This window comes from Dreissena polymorpha, chromosome 1, assembly GCF_020536995.1.
Source record: "Dreissena polymorpha isolate Duluth1 chromosome 1, UMN_Dpol_1.0, whole genome shotgun sequence".
In the NCBI taxonomy this organism is placed as follows: domain Eukaryota; kingdom Metazoa; phylum Mollusca; class Bivalvia; order Myida; family Dreissenidae; genus Dreissena; species Dreissena polymorpha.
In genome coordinates, this window is record NC_068355.1 from 82,900,174 (window position 1) to 82,925,560 (window position 25,387).

At 34.8% G+C, this 25,387-nt stretch overlaps 1 protein-coding gene across 15 annotated transcripts in view; it reads left to right on the forward strand.

The window, feature by feature from the left end:
• Positions 1 to 25,387, forward strand: part of LOC127838163 (uncharacterized) — a 69,884-nt gene that overhangs the window by 40,042 nt on the left and 4,455 nt on the right. For 3 of the 15 annotated variants that reach the window (XM_052365745.1, XM_052365761.1, XM_052365753.1), the window contains exon 3: positions 17,828 to 17,939. The exons of 7 other annotated variants lie outside the window; for them this stretch is intronic. In XM_052365745.1, the coding sequence (XP_052221705.1) occupies positions 17,828 to 17,939 (112 nt within the window). Of the gene's footprint in view, positions 1 to 16,479; positions 16,715 to 16,917; positions 17,025 to 17,827; positions 17,940 to 18,807; positions 19,053 to 25,387 lie in introns of those variants that run through there. 5 more of the 15 variants (XM_052365766.1, XM_052365775.1, XM_052365788.1 and 2 more) reach the window with 4 other exon arrangements.

Here is a 25,387-nt window from a genome sequence, read left to right on the forward strand (position 1 = left end):
TGTATTGCTATATTGCTATGCACAGTAAATCGTTTATGCTTATTTTTTTAAATGCCAAATTAATCAACCGTACTTTTTAAAATTAACTTTCATATCTCAGTCATACAACCTATGTCGTTTTATTGCGAAGTGTTATGCAAACAGTTTTTACTTGTATACACATTCCTATACCGCTGGTTTAAGCGTGCTCCTAACTTAAAAATTTCTTTGAAACTACTTCCACCTAATTATGCTCCGCCTGGGGTTTTGTTGCAAAAAGACCCACACTTATCTTCATTTTCGTGTATAGAAAACATGTCGCCGTCCTAGAGAATAGAATTGTTGATATTCGGAACTTGTTTTTTGCATTTTTTTAATTACCGCATTAATTATAAATAAAACTTATACTTATATTTCGCTTGTGTTATAATAGAACCAATTAATTGTGCAATCTTTCGGTGAAATATTCATGATGTGCAAGTTATCAATTCTTAACAGATGAAATGATAAGCCGCATGCTTTTGGCTGTGGATCATGGACGTTCTAGCAAATCAATTAGCAGCGCTTCCAATCGATAATCTCTTATAGTATTTTATTTTGTTTCAGTTTATTTTTAAGGCCGATGTATCAAAAGCTAATGAGAACAAAATCTACACGGCTGCAATCAACTCATGTGGCGTCCGTTTAACGAAAGGGACATATGTTCTATCAGGTAATTTCACGCCTCGCATTATGTTTGCCCTGACAGCAAGTTCACTCGACGTTGATATTTATATCAGAAACTTTATATCATTTTTGAGCTTACAATAACTGATGATGATTTAAACATCATGTCAGAACATCATGTTGGTGACGCTTGTGAATATAATTGTTACTTTTATTGCTGCTGTTTAGCTGTTTTTTTTATTATTGTAGGTAGTGTTGACTACAAACGAAACAAAAACATGAACATCGGTGAGTGTTCCTCCTGGGTGGAGAGAGTTCCAATAAGCAAAGAGTCCAATATGTTGCTGAACAAGTTTAAACAAGAAACCGTTGCGTGTCCTGTGTAAATTGAAGCTTCAATAGACGCATACGCGTCGTCATAATGCAATGCATTTTAGATCGCTAAGCTCTATTAAACAGCGGACATACTAGTAAAACCGTTTGTTGTGACTACTATGTTACTGAAAATAACACATGAACATCTAATACAAAGCCAATCAAATAACGTTATTTCTGTAGACACATATACGTAAGTGAACGTATTAAACACTCATGCTTCTCTCTCACTTTTTGTTCGAGATATGACAAAAAATGAGCATGACTTCGATTATCTTTGACATATTTTTTAATTGAATGTAAATAAATTATTTGCTGAATATAAACGTATACTTATGAAGTGTCTTAAAATCGAATCGAATATGTTTCATTTATACAAAGACAATACCGGTACCAACTATTATATTAAACACATCATATTTAAATAATTGGTACTTGGTCTGTCAAGCTAATTATTGTTTTTGGAAACTTTTATAATATACTCAAAAGCATTACATGTTTGGTCAGCCCTCAAACCGGTTTTAATTCTCTATGCGTTACATTGACCGTTCTCAGACGGTGATCCAAGATTTAATCAGTTTACGGTCATACTTGGTATGCTTCCATAAAAGAAGTGTATAAGAACAAGAGTTTCTCTCCTGTCAGATTGTCTGAAATGAAATTGTTTGGTTCGCATATTAATTAATTCAGCCAAAATGTAGTAAAACAACGCAAAGTATCTCTGTACGAATAAAGACAAGTTCGACCATTATGCTTAAATTCTGCACACTTCAGAAGTAAGAAAACTATTTTATTATTATTAACGCTATTCCCGATCAAGCAAACTTTGTGACACCACTTTAAAAACAAATATCGGCGTTGCATTCGGCTTGTCTTTTCAAAACATCTCCTTTCGTAAACTTATTTTGTACAGATTAACAATCTACAAAATATGAGTAAATCCCTGAGAGAAATATTGACAAGTTGTTTAAATAGGAAACCAAAACATTTGAAGCAAAAAGCATACTTACACACCCTAAAGTTTTAAGATGACTTAAAATCGTGCATCAATAGTTAATTTAATATAAATAAATAAATAAATGAATATATATATATATATATATATATATATATATATATATATATATATATATATATATATATATATATATATATATATATATATGTATATCGATATGTGTGCTTGTTATTTGCAAAACATATCTATAATGTTACAGATTCACCATATTTAAAATAATCGTTATTGATGATTTTTTCCTACATTTTTATTTAAATTTCATTGACTATTCATCCACATCGTAAACAATATTCTTTCTGTCGCTTTTGATTATTTGAATTCACATAAAAAACATGATGTTCGCCGATTAAATACGTACACAATTGGCTTTAAATAAAACACAGGGCGACTAAGAATATGGGTTATGTTACCTCTCGGACTTCTTTCTAAGTATCAACACATCAATATTGCAGACAGTGTATTCAAGTTACGTAAAGGAAGAAGTTTAATATGTATACAAATTCGATGCGTAAGGGAATTCTTTGATTTCGTAATATGTGCAGACAAAATTTGGAAGAAAATTCAAATGGATAAAAAAGAGTATGCATAACAGACTCTTTATAAATTGTAATCACACTTATAAAATAAATCGAATAATAATATCACAATTATATAATTTCATTTACCTAATTATTTAAACGTCTATTGTCAATTGGTGCTTATATTTTCAGCCTTCAGAGGCTGGTAACGGTATTGTGCTTTTATTATTATTTTAAGGTACTGTTTGGGCAATCGGTCACTTGCCTTAAATAAAGGACCAACTAATTGTTTATAATGAGAATTCAATACTGCTTCAGCAGCTGGAGTTTCACTTCTTTATATTGCATAGCACAATAGTTTGATGTGTGCTGCGTGGATGCAGTAGCGTGCATCCCCGTACATATCTTCGATGTTGTTATATTTTCAGCCTTCAGAGGCTGGTTGCGGTATTGTGTTTTTATTATTATTTTAAGGTACTGTTTGGGCAATCGGTCACTTGTCTTAAATAAAAGACCAACTAATTGTTTATAATGACAATCTAATACTGCTCCAGCAGCTGGAGTTTCACTTCTTTATATTGCATTGCACAACAGTTTGATGTGTGCTGCGTGGATGCAGTAGCGTGTATCCCCGTACATATCTTCGATGTTGTTATATTTTCAGCCTTCAGAGGCTGGTGGCGGTATTGTGTTTTTATTATTATTTTAAGGTACTGTTTGGGCAATCGGTCACTTGCCTTAAATAAAGGACCAACTAATTGTTTATAATGAGCATTCAATACTGATCCAGCAGCTGGAGTTTCACTTCTTTATATTGCATTGCACAACAGTTTGATGTGTGCTGCGTGGATGCAGTGGCGTGTATCCCCGTACATATCTTCAATGTTGTTATATTTTAAGCCTTCAGAGGCTGGTGGCGGTATTGTGTTTGTATTATTATTTTAAGGTACTGTTTGGGCAATCGGTCACTTGCCTTAAATAAAGGACCAACTAATTGTTTATAATGAGAATTCAATACTGCTCCAGCAGCTGGAGTTTCACTTCTTTATATTGCATTGCACAACAGTTTGATGTGTGCTGCGTGGATGCAGTAGCGTGTATCCCCGTACATATCTTCGATGTTGTTATATTTTCAGCCTTCAGAGGCTTGAGGCGGTATTGTGTTTTTATTATTATTTTATGGTACTGTTTGGGCAATCGGTCACTTGCCTTAAATAAAGGACCAACTAATTGTTTATAATGCGAATTCAATACTGCTCCAGCAGCTGGAGTTTCACTTCTTTATATGGCATTGCACAAACGTTTGATGTGTGCTGCGTGGATGCAGTAGCGTGTAACCCAGTACATATCTTCGATGTTGTTAAATTTTCAGCCTTCAGAGGTTGGTGGTGGTATTGTGTTATTATTATTATTTTAAGGTACTGTTTGGGCAAATATTCACTTGCCTTAAATAAAGGACCAACTAATTGTTTATAATGAGAATTCAATACTGCTCCAGCAGCTGGAGTTTCACTTCTTTATATTGCATTGCACAACAGTTTGATGTGTGCTGCGTGGATGCAGTAGCGTGTATCCCCGTACATATCTTCGATGTTGTTATATTTTCAGCCTTCAGAGGCTTGTGGCGGTATTGTGTTTTTATTATTTTTTAAGGTACTTTTTTGGCAATCGGTTTCTTGCCTTAAATAAAAGACCAACTAATTGTTTATAATGAGAATTCAATACTGCTCCAGCAGCTGTTTTTTCACTTCTTTATATTGCATTGCACACCAGTTTGATGTGTGCTGCGTGGATGCAGTAGCGTGTATCCCCGTACATATCTTCGATGTTGTTATATTTTCAGCCTTCAGAGGCTGGTTGCGGTATTGTGTTTTTATTATTATTTTAATGTACTGTTTTGGCAATCGGTCACTTGCCTTAAATAAAGGACCAACTAATTGTTTATAATGAGAATTCAATACTGCTCCAGCAGCTGGAGTTGCACTTCTTTATATTGCATTGCACAACAGTTTGATGTGTGCTGCGTTGATGCAGTAGCGTGTATCCCCGTACATACCTTCGATATTGTTATATTTTCAGCCTTCAGAGGCTGGCGGCGGTATTGTGTTTTTAATATTATTTTATGGTTCTGTTTGGGCAATCGGTCACTTGCCTTAAATAAAGGACCAACTAATTGTTTATAATGAGAATTCAATACTGGCTCCAGCAGCTTGAGTTTCACTTCTTTATATTGCATTGCACAACAGTTTGATGTGTGCTGCGTGGATGCAGTAGCGTGTATTCCCGTACATATCTTCGATGTTGTTATATTTTCAGCCTTCAGAGGCTAGTGGCGGTATTGTGTTATTATTATTATTTAAAGGTACTGTTTGGGCAATCGGTCACTTGCCTTAAATAAAGGACCAACTAATTGTTTATAATGAGAATTCAATACTGCTCCAGCAGCTGGAGTTTCATTACTTTATATTGCATTGCACAAAAATTTGATGTGTGCTGCGTGGATGCAGTAGCGTGTATCCCCGTACATATCGTCGATGTTGTTATATTTAAGCCTTCAGAGGCTGGTGGCGGTATTGTGTTTTTATTATTATTTCAAGGTACTGTTTGGGCAATCGTTCTCTTACCTTAAATAAAGGACCAACTAATTGTTTATAATGAGAATTCAATACTGCTCTAGCAGCTAGAGTTTCACTTTTTTATATTGCATTGCACAACAGTTTGATGTGTGCTGCGTGGGTTCAGTAGCGTGTATCCCCCTACATATCTTCGATGTTGTTATATTTTCAGCCTTCAGAGGCTGGTGGCGGTATTGTGTTTTTATTATTATTTTAAGGTACTGTTTGGGCAATCGGTCACTTGCCTTAAATAAAGGACCAATTAATTGTTTATAATGAGAATTCAATACTGCTCCAGCAGCTGGAGTTTCACTTCTTTATATTGCATTGCACAACAGCTTGATGTGTGCTGCGTGGATGCAGTAGCGTGTATCCCCGTACATATATTCGATATTGTTATATTTTCAGCCTTCAGAGGCTGGTTGCGGTATTGTGTTTTTATTATTATTTTAATGTACTGTTTGGGCAATCGGTCACTAGCCTTAAATAAAGGACCAACTAATTGTTTATAATGAGAATTCAATACTGCTCCAGCAGCTGGAGTTTCATTTCTTTATATTGCATTGCACAACAGTTTGATGTGTGCTGCGTGGATGCAGTAGCGTGTATCCCCGTACATATCTTCAATGTTGTTATATTTTCAGCTTTCAGAGGCTGGTGGCGGTGTTGTGTTTTTTATTATTATTTTAAGGTACTGTTTGGGCAAACGGTCACTTGCCTTAAATAAAGGACTAACTAATTGTTTATAATGAGAATTCAATACTGCTCCAGCATCTGGAGTTTCACTTCTTTATATTGCATTGCACAACAGCTTGATGTGTGCTGCGTGGATGCAGTAGCGTGTATCCCCGTACATATCTTCGATGTTGTTATATTTTCAGCCTTCAGAGGCTGGTGGCGGTATTGTGTTTTTATTATTATTTTAAGGTACTGTTTGGGCAATCGGTCTCTTGCCTTAAATAAAGGACCAACTAATTGTTTATAATGAGAATTCAATACTGCTCTAGCAGCTAGAGTTTCACTTTTTTATATTGCATTGCACAACAGTTTGATGTGTGCTGCGTGGGTTCAGTAGCGTGTATCCCCCTACATATCTTCGATGTTGTTATATTTTCAGCCTTCAGAGGCTGGTGGCGGTATTGTGTTTTTATTATTATTTTAAGGTACTGTTTGGGCAATCGGTCACTTGCCTTAAATAAAGGACCAACTAATTGTTTATAATGAGAATTCAATACTGCTCCAGCAGCTGGAGTTTCACTTCTTTATATTGCATTGCACAACAGCTTGATGTGTGCTGCGTGGATGCAGTAGCGTGTATCCCCGTACATATCTTCGATATTGTTATATTTTCAGCCTTCAGAGGCTGGTTGCGGTATTGTGTTTTTATTATTATTTTAATGTACTGTTTCGGCAATCGGTCACTAGCCTTAAATAAAGGACCAACTAATTGTTTATAATGAGAATTCAATACTGCTCCAGCAGCTGGAGTTTCATTTCTTTATATTGCATTGCACAACAGTTTGATGTGTGCTGCGTGGATGCAGTAGCGTGTATCCCCGTACATATCTTTAATGTTGTTATATTTTCAGCTTTCAGAGGCTGGTGGCGGTGTTGTGTTTTTTATTATTATTTTAAGGTACTGTTTGGGCAAACGGTCACTTGCCTTAAATAAAGGACTAACTAATTGTTTATAATGAGAATTCAATACTGCTCCAGCATCTGGAGTTTCACTTCTTTATATTGCATTGCACAACAGCTTGATGTGTGCTGCGTGGATGCAGTAGCGTGTATCCCCGTACATATCTTCGATGTTGTTATATTTTCAGCCTTCAGAGGCTGGTGGCGGTATTGTGTTTTTATTATTATTTTAAGGTACTGTTTGGGCAATCGGTCACTTGCCTTAAATAAAGGACCAACTAATTGTTTATAATGAGCATTCAATACTGATCCAGCAGCTGGAGTTTCACTTCAATATATTGCATTGCACAACAGTTTGATGTGTGCTGCGTGGATGCAGTAGCGTGTATTCCCGAACATATCTTCAATGTTGTTATATTTTAAGCCTTCAGAGGCTGGTGGCGGTATTGTGTTTGTATTATTATTTTAAGGTACTGTTTGGGCAATCGGTCACTTGCCTTAAATAAAGGACCAACTAATTGTTTATAATGAGAATTCAATACTGGCTCCAGCAGCTGGAGTTTCACTTCTTTATATTGCATTGCACAACAGTTTGATGTGTGCTGCGTGGATGCAGTAGCGTGTATCCCCGTACATATCTTCGATGTTGTTATATTTTCAGCCTTCAGAGGCTAGTGGCGGTATTGTGTTATTATTATTATTTAAAGGTACTGTTTGGGCAATCGGTCACTTGCCTTAAATAAAGGACCAACTAATTGTTTATAATTAGAATTCAATACTGCTCCAGCAGCTGGAGTTTCATTACTTTATATTGCATTGCACAAAAATTTGATGTGTGCTGCGTGGATGCAGTAGCGTGTATCCCCGTACATATCTTCGATGTTGTTATATTTTCAGCCTTCAGAGGCTGGTGGCGGTATTGTGTTTTTATTATTATTTCAAGGTTCTGTTTGGGCAATCGTTCTCTTGCCTTAAATAAAGGACCAACTTATTGTTTATAATGAGAATTCAATACTGTTCTAGCAGCTAGAGTTTCACTTTTTTATATTGCATTGCACAACAGTTTGATGTGTGCTGCGTGGGTTCAGTAGCGTGTATCCCCCTACATATCTTCGATGTTGTTATATTTTCAGCCTTCAGAGGCTGGTGGCGGTATTGTGTTTTTATTATTATTTTAAGGTACTGTTTGGGCAATCGGTCACTTGCCTTAAATAAAGGACCAACTAATTGTTTATAATGAGAATTCAATACTGATCCAGCAGCTGGAGTTTCACTTCTTTATATTGCATTGCACAACAGCTTGATGTGTGCTGCGTGGATGCAGTAGCGTGTATCCCCGTACATATCTTCAATGTTGTTATATTTTCATCCTTCAGAGGCTGGTGGCGGTATTGTTTTTTATTATTATTATTTTAAGGTACTGTTTGGGCAAACGGTCACTTGCCTTAAATAAAGGACTAACTAATTGTTTATAATGAGAATTCAATACTGCTCCAGCAGCTGGAGTTTCACTTCTTTATATTGCATTGCACAACAGCTTGATGTGTGCTGCGTGGATGCAGTAGCTTGTATCCCAGTACATATCTTCGATGTTGTTATATTTTCAGCCTTCAGAGGCTGGTGGCGGTATTGTGTTTTTATTATTATTTTAAGGTACTGTTTGGGCAAACGGTCACTTGCCTTAAATAAAAGACCAACTAATTGTTTATAATGAGAATTCAATACTGCTCCAGCAGCTGGAGTTTCACTTCTTTATATTGCATTGCACAATAGTTTGATGTGTGCTGCGTGGATGCAGTAGCGTGTATCCCCGTACATATCTTCGATGTTGTTATATTTTCAGCCTTTAGAGGCTGGTGGCGGTATTGTGTTTTTATTATTATTTTAAGGTACTGTTTGGGCAATCGGTCACTTGCCTTAAATAAAGGACCAACTAATTGTTTATAATGAGAATTCAATACTGCTACAGCAGCTGGAGTTTCACTTCTTTATATTGCATTGCACAACAGTTTGATGTGTGCTGCGTGGATGCAGTAGCGTGTATCCCCGTAAATATCTTCGATGTTGTTATATTTTCAGCCTTCAGAGGCTGGTGGCGGTATTGTGTTTTATCATTTTTTTAAGGTACTTATTGGGCATTAGGGCACTTGCCTTAAATAAAGGACCAACTAATTGTTTATAATGAGAATTCAATACTGCTCCAGCAGCTGGAGTTTCACTTCTTTATATTGCATTGCACAACAGTTTGATGTCTGCTGCGTGGATGCAGTAGCGTGAATCCCCGAAAATATCTTCGATGTTGTTATATTTTCAGCCTTCAGAGGCTGGTGGCGGTATTGTGTTTTTATTATTATTTTAAGGTACTGTTTGGGCAATCGGTCACTTGCCTTAAATAAAGGACCAACTAATTGTTTATAATGAGAATTCAATACTGCTACAGCAGCTGGAGTTTCACTTCTTTATATTGCATTGCACAACAGTGTGATGTGTGCTGCGTGGATGCAGTAGCGTGTATCCCCGTAAATATCTTCGATGTTGTTATATTTTCAGCCTTCAGAGGCTAGTGGCGGTATTGTGTTTTTATTATTATTTCAAGGTACTGTTTGGGCAATCGTTCTCTTGCCTTAAATAAAGGACCAACTAATTGTTTATAATGAGAATTCAATACTGCTCTAGCAGCTAGAGTTTCACTTTTTTATATTGCATTGCACAACAGTTTGATGTGTTCTGCGTGGGTTCAGTAGCGTGTATCCCCGTACATATCTTCGATGTTGTTATATTTTCAGCCTTCAGAGGCTGGTGGCGGTATTGTGTTTTTATTATTATTTTAAGGTACTGTTTGGGCAATCGGTCACTTGCCTTAAATAAAGGACCAACTAATTGTTTATAATGAGAATTCAATACTGATCCAGCAGCTGGAGTTTCACTTCTTTATATTGCATTGCACAACAGCTTGATGTGTGCTGCGTGGATGCAGTAGCGTGTATCCCCGTACATATCTTCGATATTGTTATATTTTCAGCCTTCAGAGGCTGGTTGCGGTATTGTGTTTTTATTATTATTTTAGTGTACTGTTTGGGCAATCGGTCACTAGCCTTAAATAAAGGACCAACTAATGGTTTATAATGAGAATTCAATACTGCTCCAGCAGCTGGAGTTTTATTTTTTTATATTGCATTGCACAACAGTTTGATGTCTGCTGCGTGGATGCAGTAGCGTGTATCCCCGTACATATCTTCAATGTTGTAATATTTTTAAGCCTTCAGAGGCTGGTGGCGGTATTGTGTTTTTTATTATTATTTTAAGGTACTGTTTGGGCAAACGGTCACTTGCCTTAAATAAAGGACTAACTACTTGTTTATAATGAGAATTCAATACTGCTCCAGCAGCTGGAGTTTCACTTCTTTATATTGCATTGCACAACAGCTTGATGTGTGCTGCGTGGATGCAGTAGCGTGTATCCCAGTACATATCTTCGATGTTGTTATATTTTCAGCCTTCAGAGGCTGGTGGCGGTATTGTGATTTTATTATTATTTTAAGGTACTGTTTGGGCAATCGGTCACTTGCCTTAAATAAAGGACCAACTAATTGTTTATAATGAGAATTCAATACTGCTACAGCAGCTGGAGTTTCACTTCTTTATATTGCATTGCACAACAGTTTGATGTGTGCTGCGCCGATGCAGTAGCGTGTATCCCCGTAAATATCTTCGATGTTGTTATATTTTCAGCCTTCAGAGGCTGGTGGCGGTATTGTGTTTTTATTATTATTTTAAGGTACTGTTTGGGCAATCGGTCACTTGCCTAAAATAAAGGACCAACTAATTGTTTATAATGAGAATTCAATACTGCTACAGCAGCTGGAGTTTCACTTCTTTATATTGCATTGCACAACAGTTTGATGTGTGCTATGTGGATGCAGTAGCGTGTATCCCCGTACATATCTTCGATGTTGTTATATTTTCAGCCTTCAGAGGCTGGTGGCGGTATTGTGTTTTTATTATTATTTCAAGGTACTGTTTGGGCAATCGTTCTCTTGCCTTAAATAAAGGACCAACTAATTGTTTATAATGAGAATTCAATACTGCTCTAGCAGCTAGAGTTTTACTTTTTTATATTGCATTGCACAACAGTTTGATGTGTGCTGCGTGGGTTCAGTAGCGTGTATCCCCGTACATATCTTCGATGTTGTTATATTTTCAGCCTTCAGAGGCTGGTGGCGGTATTGTGTTTTTATTATTATTTTAAGGTACTGTTTGGGCAATCGGTCACTTGCCTTAAATAAAGGACCAACTAATTGTTTATAATGAGAATTCAATACTGACCCAGCAGCTGGAGTTTCACTTCTTTATATTGCATTGCACAACAGCTTGATGTGTGCTGCGTGGATGCAGTAGCGTGTATCCCCGTACATATCTTCGATATTGTTATATTTTTAGCCTTCAGAGGCTGGTTGCGGTATTGTGTTTTTATTATTATTTTAGTGTACTGTTTGGGCAATCGGTCACTAGCCTTAAATAAAGGACCAACTAATGGTTTATAATGAGAATTCAATACTGCTCCAGCAGCTGGAGTTTTATTTTTTTAATATTGCATTGCACAACAGTTTGATGTCTGCTGCGTGGATGCAGTAGCGTGTATCCCCGTACATATCTTCAATGTTGTTATATTTTCAGCCTTCAGAGGCTGGTGGCGGTATTGTGTTTTTTATTATTATTTTAAGGTACTGTTTGGGCAAACGGTCACTTGCCTTAAATAAAAAACTAACTAATTGTTTATAATGAGAATTCAATACTGCTCCAGCAGCTGGAGTTTCACTTCTTTATATTGCATTGCACAACAGCTTGATGTTTGCTGCGTGGATGCAGTAGCGTGTATCCCAGTACATATCTTCGATGTTGTTATATTTTCAGCCTTCAGAGGCTGGTGGCGGTATTGTGTTTTTATTATTATTTTAAGGTACTGTTTGGGCAATCGGTCACTTGCCTTAAATAAAGGACCAACTAATTGTTTATAATGAGAATTCAATACTGCTCCAGCAGCTGGAGTTTCACTTCTTTATATTGCATTGCACAACAGTTTGATGTGTGCTGCGTGGATGCAGTAGCGTGTATCCCCGTAAATATCTTCGATGTTGTTATATTTTCAGCCTTCAGAGGCTGGTGGCGGTATTGTGTTTTTATTATTATTTTAAGGTACTGTTTGGGCAATCGGTCACTTGCCTTAAATAAAGGACCAACTAATTGTTTATAATGAGAATTCAATACTGCTCCAGCAGCTGGAGTTTCACTTCTTTATATTGCATTGCACAACAGTTTTATGTGTGCTGCGTGGATGCAGTAGCGTGTATCCCCGTAAATATCTTTGATGTTGTTATATTTTCAGCCTTCAGAGGCTGGTGGTGGTATTGTGTTTTTATCATTATTTTAAGGTACTTATTGGGCATTAGGTCACTTGCTTTAAATAAAGGACTAACTAATTGTTTATAATGAGAATTCAATACTGCTCCAGCAGCTGGAGTTTCACTTCTTTATATTGCATTGCACAACAGTTTGAAGTGTGCTGCGCCGATGCAGTAGCGTGTATCCCCGTAAATATCTTCGATGTTGTTATATTTTCAGCCTTCAGAGGCTGGTGGCGGTATTGTGTTTTTATTATCATTGTAAGGTACTGTTTGGGCAATCGGTCACTTGCCTTAAATAAAGGACCAACTAATTGTTTATAATGAGAATTCAATACTGCTACAGCAGCTGGAGTTTCACTTCTTTATATTGCATTGCACAACAGTTTGATGCGTGCTGCGTGGATGCAGAAGCGTGTATCCCCGTAAATATCTTCGATGTTGTTATATTTTCAGCCTTCAGAGGCTGGTGGCGTAATTGTGATTTTATCATTATTTTAAGGTACTTATTGGGCATTAGGTCACTTGCCTTAAATAAAGGACCAACTAATTGTTTATAATGAGAATTCAATACTGCTCCAGCAGCTGGAGTTTCACTTCTTTATATTGCATTGCACAACAGTTTGATGTGTGCTGCGTGGATGCAGTAGCGTGTATCCCCGTACATATCTTCGATGTTGTTATATTTTCAGCCTTCAGAGGCTGGTGGCGGTATTGTGTTTTTATTGTTATTTTAAGGTCCTGTTTGGGCAATCGGTCACTTGCCTTAAATAAAGGACCAACTAATTGTTTATAATGATAATTCAATACTGTTCCAGCAGCTGGAGTTTCACTTCTTTATATTGCTAATATAATCTTAATGCTATTGTGCAAGGTATATTTATTGATATTATGAAAAGAAATACTGAAATGAACAACTTTGAAATTTGTATTTGTCGAAACTCGTCAACAAAAACCTTTTGACGGACTATTGTTGGCAATAAGTAAATTATATACACATGCATATTACTTTATTTGACCTCTTAATTCAACACCTGTTTGAATTTATATCCTCAAAAAGTGTTCAACGGCACTTGTAAACCCTACTATGTGTACGTTTACATTGTCTAAATTAAGAAAATCTGCAAATTTTGATCGGCATTCCATATTGCCGATGTATAAAATATCGCAAGAAGCAAATTGAAGAATGAGAGGTTATTCCGCACACGACACACTAGAGACATTTTGATCTTTATTAATTGATCCTTTAAAAATCATTGGTCGTCAGAATATTTTCTTTAAAACTCGTATTACAATGTTTTTTTGATAGTCTGTTTAATGTTATTATAAAATGTTAGCGTCTTTTATCCATTAAAATAGCACGTACACGTAAAATAACGTCCCATTTTAAAATCACTTCTTTCCGGAAAATATTGATGCAAAGGATGCGCATGAGTGGTCCGATAAGCCATTCCTGTCGGATAAAGCAAAAGTTTATCCAATTGGTAGGTTTTTGTTTTTCAAAAAAGATTGCGACAGTGTTTAAATGCGCTATGTCACAGGCTTCGAGAAAGAATTTTCAGAAAATTAGTCTTTATACTTAAATATGAATGTCATATATAAATATTTGCGGTCTTGTATCAAAGCATTTTTTACGTAGGGATTACATGATGCATTTTGAAGAAACGCATCTTAAATAAATCAGCATAAAATAATAACAAACTCAAACATGTATTATTTGAAAGGTTGATTCAAATGTTGAAATAAAGATATTGATCTAATGTAACGATTTGTGTTTATTAACGAACGAATCTCATTTCTGTTGTAATTTTAAACTTATGAATTTAATATTTAGCGCGTTATGCTCCGCATGGTCTGTGCCTACTTATATGTGGTACGGAAGCGTAGTATCGTCTCTTGCAATTTGCACGATCAAATACGTATTTCAAAATAAGGTAATTTATATAATGTCAGTGGTGACTAAGAACAGATACAGGTCAACACAAATCTAAGAACAAATATAACAAATACATTGATTGTTTGTGTTGAAAAAAGTGGTTACGATCGCGACACATTCTGGCGTAATCTCCGACTTACATAATTTCCATAGTGAAAAATTAAAACAACAAGTATATGAATCGTACAGTTTTGACGTGTTATAACATAATGTTGTAATCAAAGTTGACTGTTGACAAAAATGTATGTGTACGTAATGCATAAAGTACATTTTTAACACGTAGTTTTATGTATTGTAATACAAAAATAAACGTTACGTGAATTTTATAAGCTCATTATAATCCAAACTTCCCATTGTATATAAAGGACGTTAAAGAGAATCCGAAACAATAAGCTTAATATTGAGTACAAATAACACTTGCTAGACGCCTTCAAAACTTGCATATTTTTGTGTGTTTCTTTTCCTCCATTTTGAACGTTATACACATCATATGACCGTATACTTTGTTCTTGGTAAAGATCAAATCTGATTGTACAGACTGTTAAAACGTGATAGTTTCAGTACAATATTATAACCAATATTGAAAAAGGCCATATTCGTGTTTGTCTGATCAGAAAGAGTAAATGATAGCAGAATGTAAAAGTTACTCAACTGTTTCATGCAATCATGGAAACTGTTGTTGGTATGGACAAACTAACATCATGATGGCTCTAGAGTATTCATTTTTGCAAAAATACCCAACGACCTATATAAAAGAAATTGGTATAGTATGTTTTAGTTAAATGAAATATCATTTAACAAAATATACAACGGAACATAAACTGGAATTCATTTTATTTGCAACGTATTGTTGGTATTAGAATGTGCGGAAAATACTTTAATATCGAGAAACTAGGATGAACAAATATTAATCGCTACGACAGATTATATAACATCTGCAATTCAGTGGGCAATTCAGATTAAGTCCATTATCTGTTCAAAAGTTATCATTTTCAAAGAGATCGGTACCTCAATTTTAAACAATTGCAAACATATTTTTGTTTTACGAACTAATGATATTATGTGCATATTCATCATATTGATCTGTATCAAGATACAGATCTGCAACAACCAAGTATAAGTATTTTTCAATTATAAAAACAATATTCTTGCAGGACGAGAAATAAAATAAACACCGTGATATTCCCGATATGGTCCTTTATTTACATAATGGATAACGTCAAGAAAAAATTGATTACAGTTGTATGATGAATAACAGAAGTCAAGAATAAACCACGCCGTTTTTTTTTTTCATGAATTTAAACGCTTCGTTCAGTGGAATCAATTAGCCACACGTCTAGTTTTGTCGATGGTCCATTTTTATGCAACTGTTCGATTGAGCACCATAGTGGTTTATTGAATGGCTATAATGACACTATATAAACATTGACATTAAACATATCTTAATTTTTTTGGTATAATTTTCCCAAACGATTATAAAATTCTAAAGCAAAAACGCTATTTGTTCATGTTAATATTTAAATGCTTTAAGCATGTTTCAAAGAATAACTTTAAAGAATGACTTCATTAGTAGTAAGGCATTGTTTGTTTTATATATATATATATATATATATATATATATATATATATATATATATATATATATATATATATATTTATTTATTTATTTATATATATATTACTTGTTTTAATCTTCGTTTTGTTGCTTGTTTTGTTTAAAGAATTGATTGTATGAAGTACGTAAAACAGTAACACATTGAATATTCCATGTTGGGATAAGTATTCTAATTGAATGAGTTTTCAATTTTATTTCAAATATGTTGTTATTAAACTCCTTAGTTAAATCAAACTGATAAGGTATATACATGGTCATGCCAATTTATGCAAGTCCGCTCAGTGCCATATCAGAGAGATACATAAATCTTCTGCTGACAAGATAATCAATTTGTTAAGCTGTGTACAGAAATTTAAAACAAACATTTGGTGTTCTTGTTATCACCGAATTTAATCTAAGATGAACAGAAACCGCACAAATCTTGAATAATTTATCAATAAATAAATGTGCATGCTTTTTTTGCTTAAACAATGCACCAGTTAAATATGTATACCTGATAGATGTTTTACTAATATTATGATCAATGTGACTGTAATATTCAGATTATAAATGTTTCGAGCAACAATGAATCGGTTTGAGATACGCTTCTGGTAAAAATAACAGACAAGCCACAGTCCTAATTATTCATAACAGGACATCGGAATAGACGTGATTATCAACAGGGTTACAACAGGGTTACATGCGTGTTTACATCCGTTTTAACTGGGAGTGGTTTCCTAACCAGTCAGATGCTGATCTTTCTTGAATAGTTTGATGTATTTTCACTCGGAATATTACGCATTCATTTGCAAACAACGTATCGTGAGGAGTACACGTTTAAGGAAATTTATTTCTTGACAATGAAAGCATTCGTGTTTAGTGTTTTGTTTGTAAGTGTTCTAGGTCGGTGCGAATGCTGTACGTGCGTGGTAAGGCCTATTTTGGATCAGGGCTGTGCATCAGATTTTAGAATGTAAGCTTGTTATTGCATAATTTTTCATCGACATGTGATGGTCATAATATTGTGTAGACAATCTTTTATACAATGACATATTAAAACACGTGTACGCATTGGTATTATTTATCGCTATTTTTGTAAACTATTTTTGTAAAACCTTTTTATATATTATACACCAATCATTTAGAGAATATGTTCAAAAGTATACTTTATTTCAGTAATAAAGACAAAAGTAAAAAGTGAACTTCGAGATCCGGCGGATCCCGAAGATTTTAACGGTTTCTACTATAAGATTAACAAACCAAGCTATTCAAATATATACAAGGTAATTCACTATAATATTAAGATATATGTACGTTAATTTAGGTATTTATTATTTTTATTTAATATACTTCTGTACTATGCATATGATTTATATCGTTAATAAACAAGTCACATCATCAACTTCGGTTGAAATAATACATACTAAAACATATTGCATCCTAATCATATCTGTCTGGCACGGAAAATGTACATTATATTTATGTTAAAAGCATATTTGTATCCGTCTTAAAATACAATCATAATCAATGACTGGTAATCTATACATCTCATTATATTTTTTTACGTGTACACGGGCGTAGGTAAACCGCATTTTCAGAGGAGGTAATCACGTGATAGTCAAGATGGCGACGTCCACACCGAGACAGTTATTTTTCGCCGTTTTAAACCCTTTATTACTTCTGTTTATTTTTAAAATGACGCTTACTTTCCAGCCACATCAGTAAAAAGGTGAATAGCGTTTATTTCGTATTTAACTTCGCTTTATATCTCGACTTTACTCCCCGCAAATTTTCTTAGTGGAGCCCTAATTAGGTCATCCCGCTAAGAAATTACGCACCGAGTTAAGTCGAGATATAGAACGAATATTACTATGAAATAAAAGCGAGAAACTTTCTTCCTAATATGGCCGGAAAATGAGCGGAATAAAAAAAATAATACAAGTAATAAAACGACGAAAAATACCTACCTCGGCATGGACATCGCCATTTTGTCTGTCATGTGATTACCCCCTCTGATTTTAAACACTATGAAACACGTTATGTAGTGTTTATATCAGAACTATAAGCGCATGTCAATTTGTTGCAGTTCAATTATCTGTCTGACGTTTCATCGGCGAACAAAGCGAGAATATACACAAGTGGGAGTACCGCAGCGTGCGGCGTCTATTTAGAAGAGGGAAAGACGTACATCCTGTCAGGTACGACGTTGCACTTGGATAACGGTTTACATGCCCTATTCATAAAGTTATATAATAAGATGGAAGACGTTTAAATACATTTGTTTACCAGTAGGGAATGATCGGTATAGCGCTGTTAATGCTTGTTAATGCTTTATAAGCGAACATCACGTCAGCTTTTAATTATGATCGATGGTGTGTTTGTGTTCCATTATCTCAGATATCGTCATTTATGAATATATTGTTCTGATAATTGTTAGTGTTATTGTATGTATTGTAATAATAAGTATTATACTAATAATAATAATTATTTTTGTTACTATGTATTATAATAATAATAATTATAATAATTATAATTATTATTACTATTATTATTATTATTTATTTTATAATTATTAGATCGGCTGTTTTCGGAGAAAACCCGAGGTATTCTCATAGCCAGCTCGCTGTCCGCCGTCCGGCGTCTGCCGTCCGCCGTCTGCCGTCCACCGTCCGCGTCGTGCTAAAACATTGACATTTGTTTCTAAAATCAAAGTGCTTCCATCTACAACTTTGAAGCTTCATATGTATATGCACCTTGATGAGTTCTACACGCCACACCTCATTTTTTTGTTACTAGGTCAAAGGTTAAGGTCACTGTGACCTAAAAGAAAATAATATTTCTGACAAGCTTTTCATTTATTTAAAACTGCACCCGCAGCCGAGCGTTGACACCCATTTTGCGGTGCTCTTGTTATTATTATTATTATTATTATTATTATTATTATTCTTATTATTATTATTATTATTATTATTGTTATCATTATTATTATCATCAGTATTATTATTATTATTATTTTCAGTGTTAGTTATAGCATTATTAGTATTATTATAATTATTATTTGAACAGGGAGTGTAAATAGAAAAAAAGCAGCGCATGGAAACCAACTCGTGTTCATCTTGGGTGGAGGAGACGAGTCAAATCAGTCCAGAGTCACAACAGCTGTTGATGCAGTTTCAACAAGGAACCGTTGAATGTCCACAGGAACATTAAGCGGAAACGAAGACATACATATGGACATGATTTGCTAACTTAATTGTACATTGCTGAACCGTGTAAAAGGCACATGTCTTAGTAAACGAAACAAAACACCATTTTGTCTTTTCGTTAACCATTTTATGAATCACGGTTTAATAACGTTATGACGGGTTGATTCATAATTTAACTAGAAATGGCGTGGCAGAGGCCGACGCGTATCCCCACGTCGCATAGATGTTATATTAAAAGGTAATTTTGGGTGGGCAAAGCCTATGTTGGTGGGGCCCCGGGGTGTGTAATGTAGACATGGATGGTCGAGATAGACCCTGTTGTCATAAGAGATGCTCAGTATTAATTTGAATTCAATTGGTGAATAAATGAAGAAGTTATGTTAAAACAAAATTTTGGGTGGGCGTGGTCTATGTGGGCGGGGCGCCCATGGGTTGGTATTGGAGCTATTCATAGTTGAGATTGACAGTATGGTCATAAGAAAAGTTTAGTATCAATTTGAAGTGAATCGGTGTAGAAATGAAGAAGTTAATATAATATAACGTAAAAAAAATTAATGAAAATCTCTGACCTGGCCCCATCCCAACCTCCATAACTTTTGACCCAGGGGTCAGATCAAAATTCTAAATAGTGCACTGTCGCACATATGCTCATAGCTACCATGCGTTTAAGTTTCAAGGTTCTAGTGCTAATAGTGTAGGAGTAGATAGTGGCCAGGACGGACGGACAGACGGCGGAGATAACCACATAATCCCCCGCTCCAATTTGGAGCGTGGGGATAATCAATGAATAATAAGAAGAAAAGTACTGACAGTACTGGTGTTACGATGCTTTTGAAGAAGATGGATATAAAAGCATCAATTTAAGTTTATCTACAACACCACAATCGTGTATGTGGGTACGAAAAAAAATTGGGTATAAAAATTTTAGGAACGAAAAATTTATGAAAAAACGAAAATTTGGGTACGAAAAAAAAAATGAGGGTACAGGGAAGTAGTACCCGTGGACCTCTCGATAAATTTGAAAGAGTACGATAATCAAGCTGCCTTTACCTTTATTAATGGCCTTGTGGTGAGTAATGTAGACATGGATGGTCGAGATAGACCGTGTTGTCATAAGATATGTTCAGTATTAATTTGAAGTCAATTTTTTAATAAATGAAGAAGTTATGTTAAAACAAAATTTTGGGTTGGCGTAGTCTATGTGGGCGGGGCGCCCCAGGTTTGGTTATGAGGCCATGCACAGTTGAGATTGATAGTATTGTAATAAGAGATGTTCAGTATCAATTTGAAGTAAATCGGTGTAGAAATGAAGAAGTAAATGTAAAATAACCTAAAACATGAGTAAAAATATTTGACCCGGCCGCACCCCAACCCCCATCGGCCACTATCGCCTTCTACACTATTAACACTAGAACGTTGAAATGTACACACATGGTAGCTATGAGCATATTTGCAACGGTGCACTATTTGGAATTTTGATCTGACCTCTGGGTCAAAAATTATTATCATGTGCGTCGCATGTTGTTAGTAAAATTAGTTATTTTTTACCCATTTTACCCATTTTTTTATTTACCCATAACTTTTGACCCAGGGTTCAGATCAAAATTCCAAATAGTGCACCGTCGCACATATGCTCATAGCTACCATGTGTGTAAGTTTCACGGTTCTAGTGCTAATAGTGTAGGAGGAGTTAGTGTCCAGGACGGACAGAACGCGGAGATCAAAACAATATCCCCACGCTTTTAAAATTATCCCCAGGCTTTTAAAAGTCACTCATGTATTAAAAAATACACATGTATATAAAATACACACGTAAATCAGAATGAATAATTAGATGCGGTTATATATGTAATCAAAGTGAATTTCTTGTTGCATTCTTTTCTTTGATCATGCATACTTCGTACTTAATTTCATCGTATTAGATTGGTAATGATATGTGATCAATTATAATATACAGGGATTTATATCCACGACGCAGAAAACGGCATGTCTTAGCAGAGGGAACCTTATATAAATCTGCCAGCAGCTGGTTTTGCAAGTGATGCGAATAAAACATTCGCAATCGGATTACTATTGCCTCTCTTTTTTGACATTTTACATGCACCACCGTTTGGGTCAGTAGTTCTTATACGCTGGCAGCTATACTAGACGTCACTGTTGTAAACTGTTCATACAATGTTCAATATTATTTCTTAAAAACCTGGGTTCACTATTGAATATCACTGCGGTGGGTAATTGACATCAATATTGATGAAATATGATGTTTTATTATATGAACATGTAAGGTCATATTGATATATTAAGCTGCTTTGCATCAGTAAACATCCAAACCAATCGACATGTCATATGTTTGTCGCGTCTCGTTTTTCTATCTTTCAGAACTACACCAACATGATATTTAACGGGAAAAATAACGCGTCACAACAAAGTGTCTGCTAACACGTATACGTGAAATAAGTTGTATAACATAACGCATTTTTGAGTGGAAAGATTGATGCCTTGATTGATTGAAGTTGTGTAATGTTGTCGTTATTGCGCCCTTGAAAACATGAAAGAAAACCAACTATTTCAATGTCGTATCGGCGTGGACATTTGTCTATAATGTTTTCGTCTTGGCGTCCTTTATTCCCCAAAACACACCAGACCGATCAGGAAGAAATCACATTACGATATTTTCATTTGCAGACTTCAGGGGCATTCCTAAATCGCAATTAAATAAAAGCAAATGTTAAGGTACATGTATAAAGCGTGTATTTATTTAGCGGTGGGAACTTGACTGAAAAGTTGTGTGATGTAATGTATCATAATGCACTGTAAAACACCTTGAAGCTTTTAAACTTTAACTGAACATCTACAGCTAGATAGCTAGCATCCCTAAGTGAAGTTTCATCACTTTACATAAATAGTTGTCACGTAAGGAAAAGGTGACCTGTATATGCAAATTCGAACTATCAGTTTGATGACTTTTAAGCCGGAACATTCTTTTATAGGTAGGTGATTGTTTTAGACGTGGGTTTGAATCCCATTTGAGGCGTGTATCGAAAAAACGTTAAACACTGTACTTTGTTTTTATTAACAATATCATATATAAAACAGTGTTTTTATTTTAATATTTTTAAAATAGTAAATACTTTTTTTGAAATACATGTCTACAATTAGGTAACAGGCAAAACAAACACATCAATATGAATTCAGTAGCAAGCACTTTTCGTCAAACAAATCATGCATGCTAGAGGCCATGGTGAGATGTTTTCATTAAATGGTAGAAAACAGTATTAGTTAACCTATGCTTCATACATATACATTCGAAAAACAAAAGTGACCCAAAGGTTAACGTTTCAAACTATGTGTTGCCACTACCATTAAATGAAAAGTTCCAAGAACGAATACATTTATAAAGTATATATGCTTTTTTAGGAAATGTTTTCTAGAATATATTAATTATATTAAAAACAATAAACGTTAACGAATTTCCGATGAATCATATTTTGCTGTATTCTGAAATCGAATACGAAGTTTTCAGAGCCGACACTGCTATTCATCGATATGTACTTGAAACCTAAATACAGTTTGCAGCAATCCCGTATGTAAAAATAATCTCAGTTACTCAAGTCCAAAATCAAACAAAGTTGAACACGTGCATGACACTTAATTCAAAGGTTATGAATCATGTCGAAATATGTTACCACTCCGAAGCAGCTTGCTGTTTACCTATTAGTGCATAAACATGTAATAATAACAAGTATTAAATTAATTTTTTCTTTCGTCGATATGTGACAGCATGTTTTTGGATTTTGTTTAAACATTGGCTTTACTATGAATAGTAATGATAAGCCTATGGTCTTTATTAAAAGAAATTGTATGCACATGAAGATACCATTACACACGGCCAATCTTTAAACATTATCAACTTCACAATCATTCATTTTTGGTCTCTAAAGTACTAGAGTTCTCCAATTTTATGTTGTTTTGTTCATCGATATTTTAAAAAGACTATGTTTAGCTAACTTGGAAAAATTCCATAATCATGCCTGATATTCGTGGCCAGACCAGTCTTCACCATGGCACTAGAGAGATATAGATTGTGCCCGAGAGCCATGTATAATCATGGACTAAACAATCATGGTCTAACCATTGTTGTGCATGAAACTAAGGCCAATAATTGCTCATTTTATGGCCATGGAATACCTATGTGTAAATTGTTTTTAAAGTAAACAGAGTTTTTAGATAAATCATGAATGCGTTGGCATGTATTTCATGCGGTCACATGTCTATTTGAAACAGGAATTGCAGTGCTATCAATACATGTAATACACAAGATAAGTACGTTACATTACAGTGTGTTTACTCACATTGTCAAAGGACACTTTTATTACAGACTGTCTGGCAGTCTACTGTGCTGTTTTAAAACTGCTTGAGCAGCAGTTCGGAATTCTTGCTTATCTGCGCCATATCTTTCCATAAGCCGCATGATGTAACCACAAGCCTCCCTTTCTCTATCTTTTTGTTTTAATGTTTTATTGCGTTGTTAAAACATACATCGGACACAGTTTCAAGAATATTCTGAGTTTGTTTTTGCTTTACTCCAAATATGAGATTTTTTTGCGATGAGTGTAAGATACCCTTAAGAAATAACTTTAGTAAATATAATTATAAAAGCAGTTTGCATTGATATCTAAACTAATAAAAGTGTATTTTCGTGTTTTTTTAAAAAAATAGAGGTTGTGACAAACCATTATCAGAATTGCTTATTTATTTATTCGTGAAGTAAATAATTATAAGGATGTTATCAAATACAATTCATACTCAAACCAAATACGAATATTCGCTTGCAAACGTCAGGTCACAATTTCTTAAATAAGTTTCTTTAAAAGGTTTTCAAGTAACCTTTCAATACATATAACGTTATATACGTAAGTCTTATGTTTCTGACAATACACTCTTAACATATTTACACATTTTGGCGCTACCGTGTAAAGGGTCTTTAAACCAAGTTTGCGAAACTTGTAAGGAAGATTCATGTTGCTGTGTTCATCTAGAATAGTATGTGGCTGTAAAGTGGACCGCACACGAGTCTTCTTGACTGTAAACGGCAACGGAAATATCTGTCCTAAATCTGTAATGACATTCATCTGTTACAACTACATTTCATATCTGATATCATATTGTACAGATCATCTAATGAAAATAATGGTACATAACAAGTAATGCACTTTAATCTTAGTTTTTGGATAATACACGGGGTAAATGTAAATTTGAATCTTAAGTCACTTAAGTCACTACTGCATTCTTTGTCCTTGACAGAGATAGCCTCAAGGCACGAAACAATTCGATGCGCAAATTGAATCCAAACATCAACAGAGTTCCCAACACAGTCTTCGTTCTGGTTACACTGTTGCTTTATTGGCATATGTATCGGAACGAAAAAACAGTTATATCTTATTAGCAGCGCCCGATTTCTCTAGTAACACAATAGTGAGTAAGATCGATTTGTTTTAATTATAACATTGAATGGACGTTAAAGCGGTTAATTTTAAAAGCAGGACATCCATAATATCAATACAAAACTGATGAGTCAATTTAATGAACTATATTAACATACAAAGCGATTACACGTATAAAAAATTCGCACATTGGCAAGATGGCTTAAAAAGAAGAAAATAAGAATTTCAGAAAAAGTATATTTTAACTGCATACTAATCATGAACGTGACCATAATCTTCTTTTTTTCGCAACACATATTATTTCGAAATTGTAAACTAGTTCACGGAAAATATGAATTTTAACAGTGTTTGACCATAATCTTCTATGGTCATTTTAACAAGGGTGAAATATCGAATGTCCATAGACAGCGCCACACAATTTCTAACCATCTCATAGTTCTAGAATCAAGGAAATCTCATTCGTGTGAGTATGTTTAATGTAATACACCGTTGGTTTGCTATACTGGTGATTAAATCTGATCCATCAATTGTTTCCCATAAGAGAATAATTCGTTAGTCATTCCATCTCTGCGTATATAAGATTTGATGTTGTTCGCTTATTGGTTTAGTGAATCAACCGATGTGGTGGATTATTTGACATACTTGTTTCAAATGTTTTATGCCTTTTTACAATTTTGAAAACAATCGACTTAATTGATGAGACAGTAGACATGTTCAGTTTTCCAAAAGATTTTCATGCGAAATACTATGAACGTCTTGAGAATATCATACGCGCTTCATATTCAACATAAATGGAAACTCGTACCATCATGTTGGCATTATGTTTTTAGACCCCAATGATTATATCATATGAATTATTAAATTAGTTAAAAAACACTATCATATATCTTTTTAAAATAGTTTGATATAGAAAGCAAACATTGCGACTGTATCATTTTATACTTAGCATGTTGTTTTTAAATCAAAACATAAATCGTTGCCTGCAAAGCATGGTGA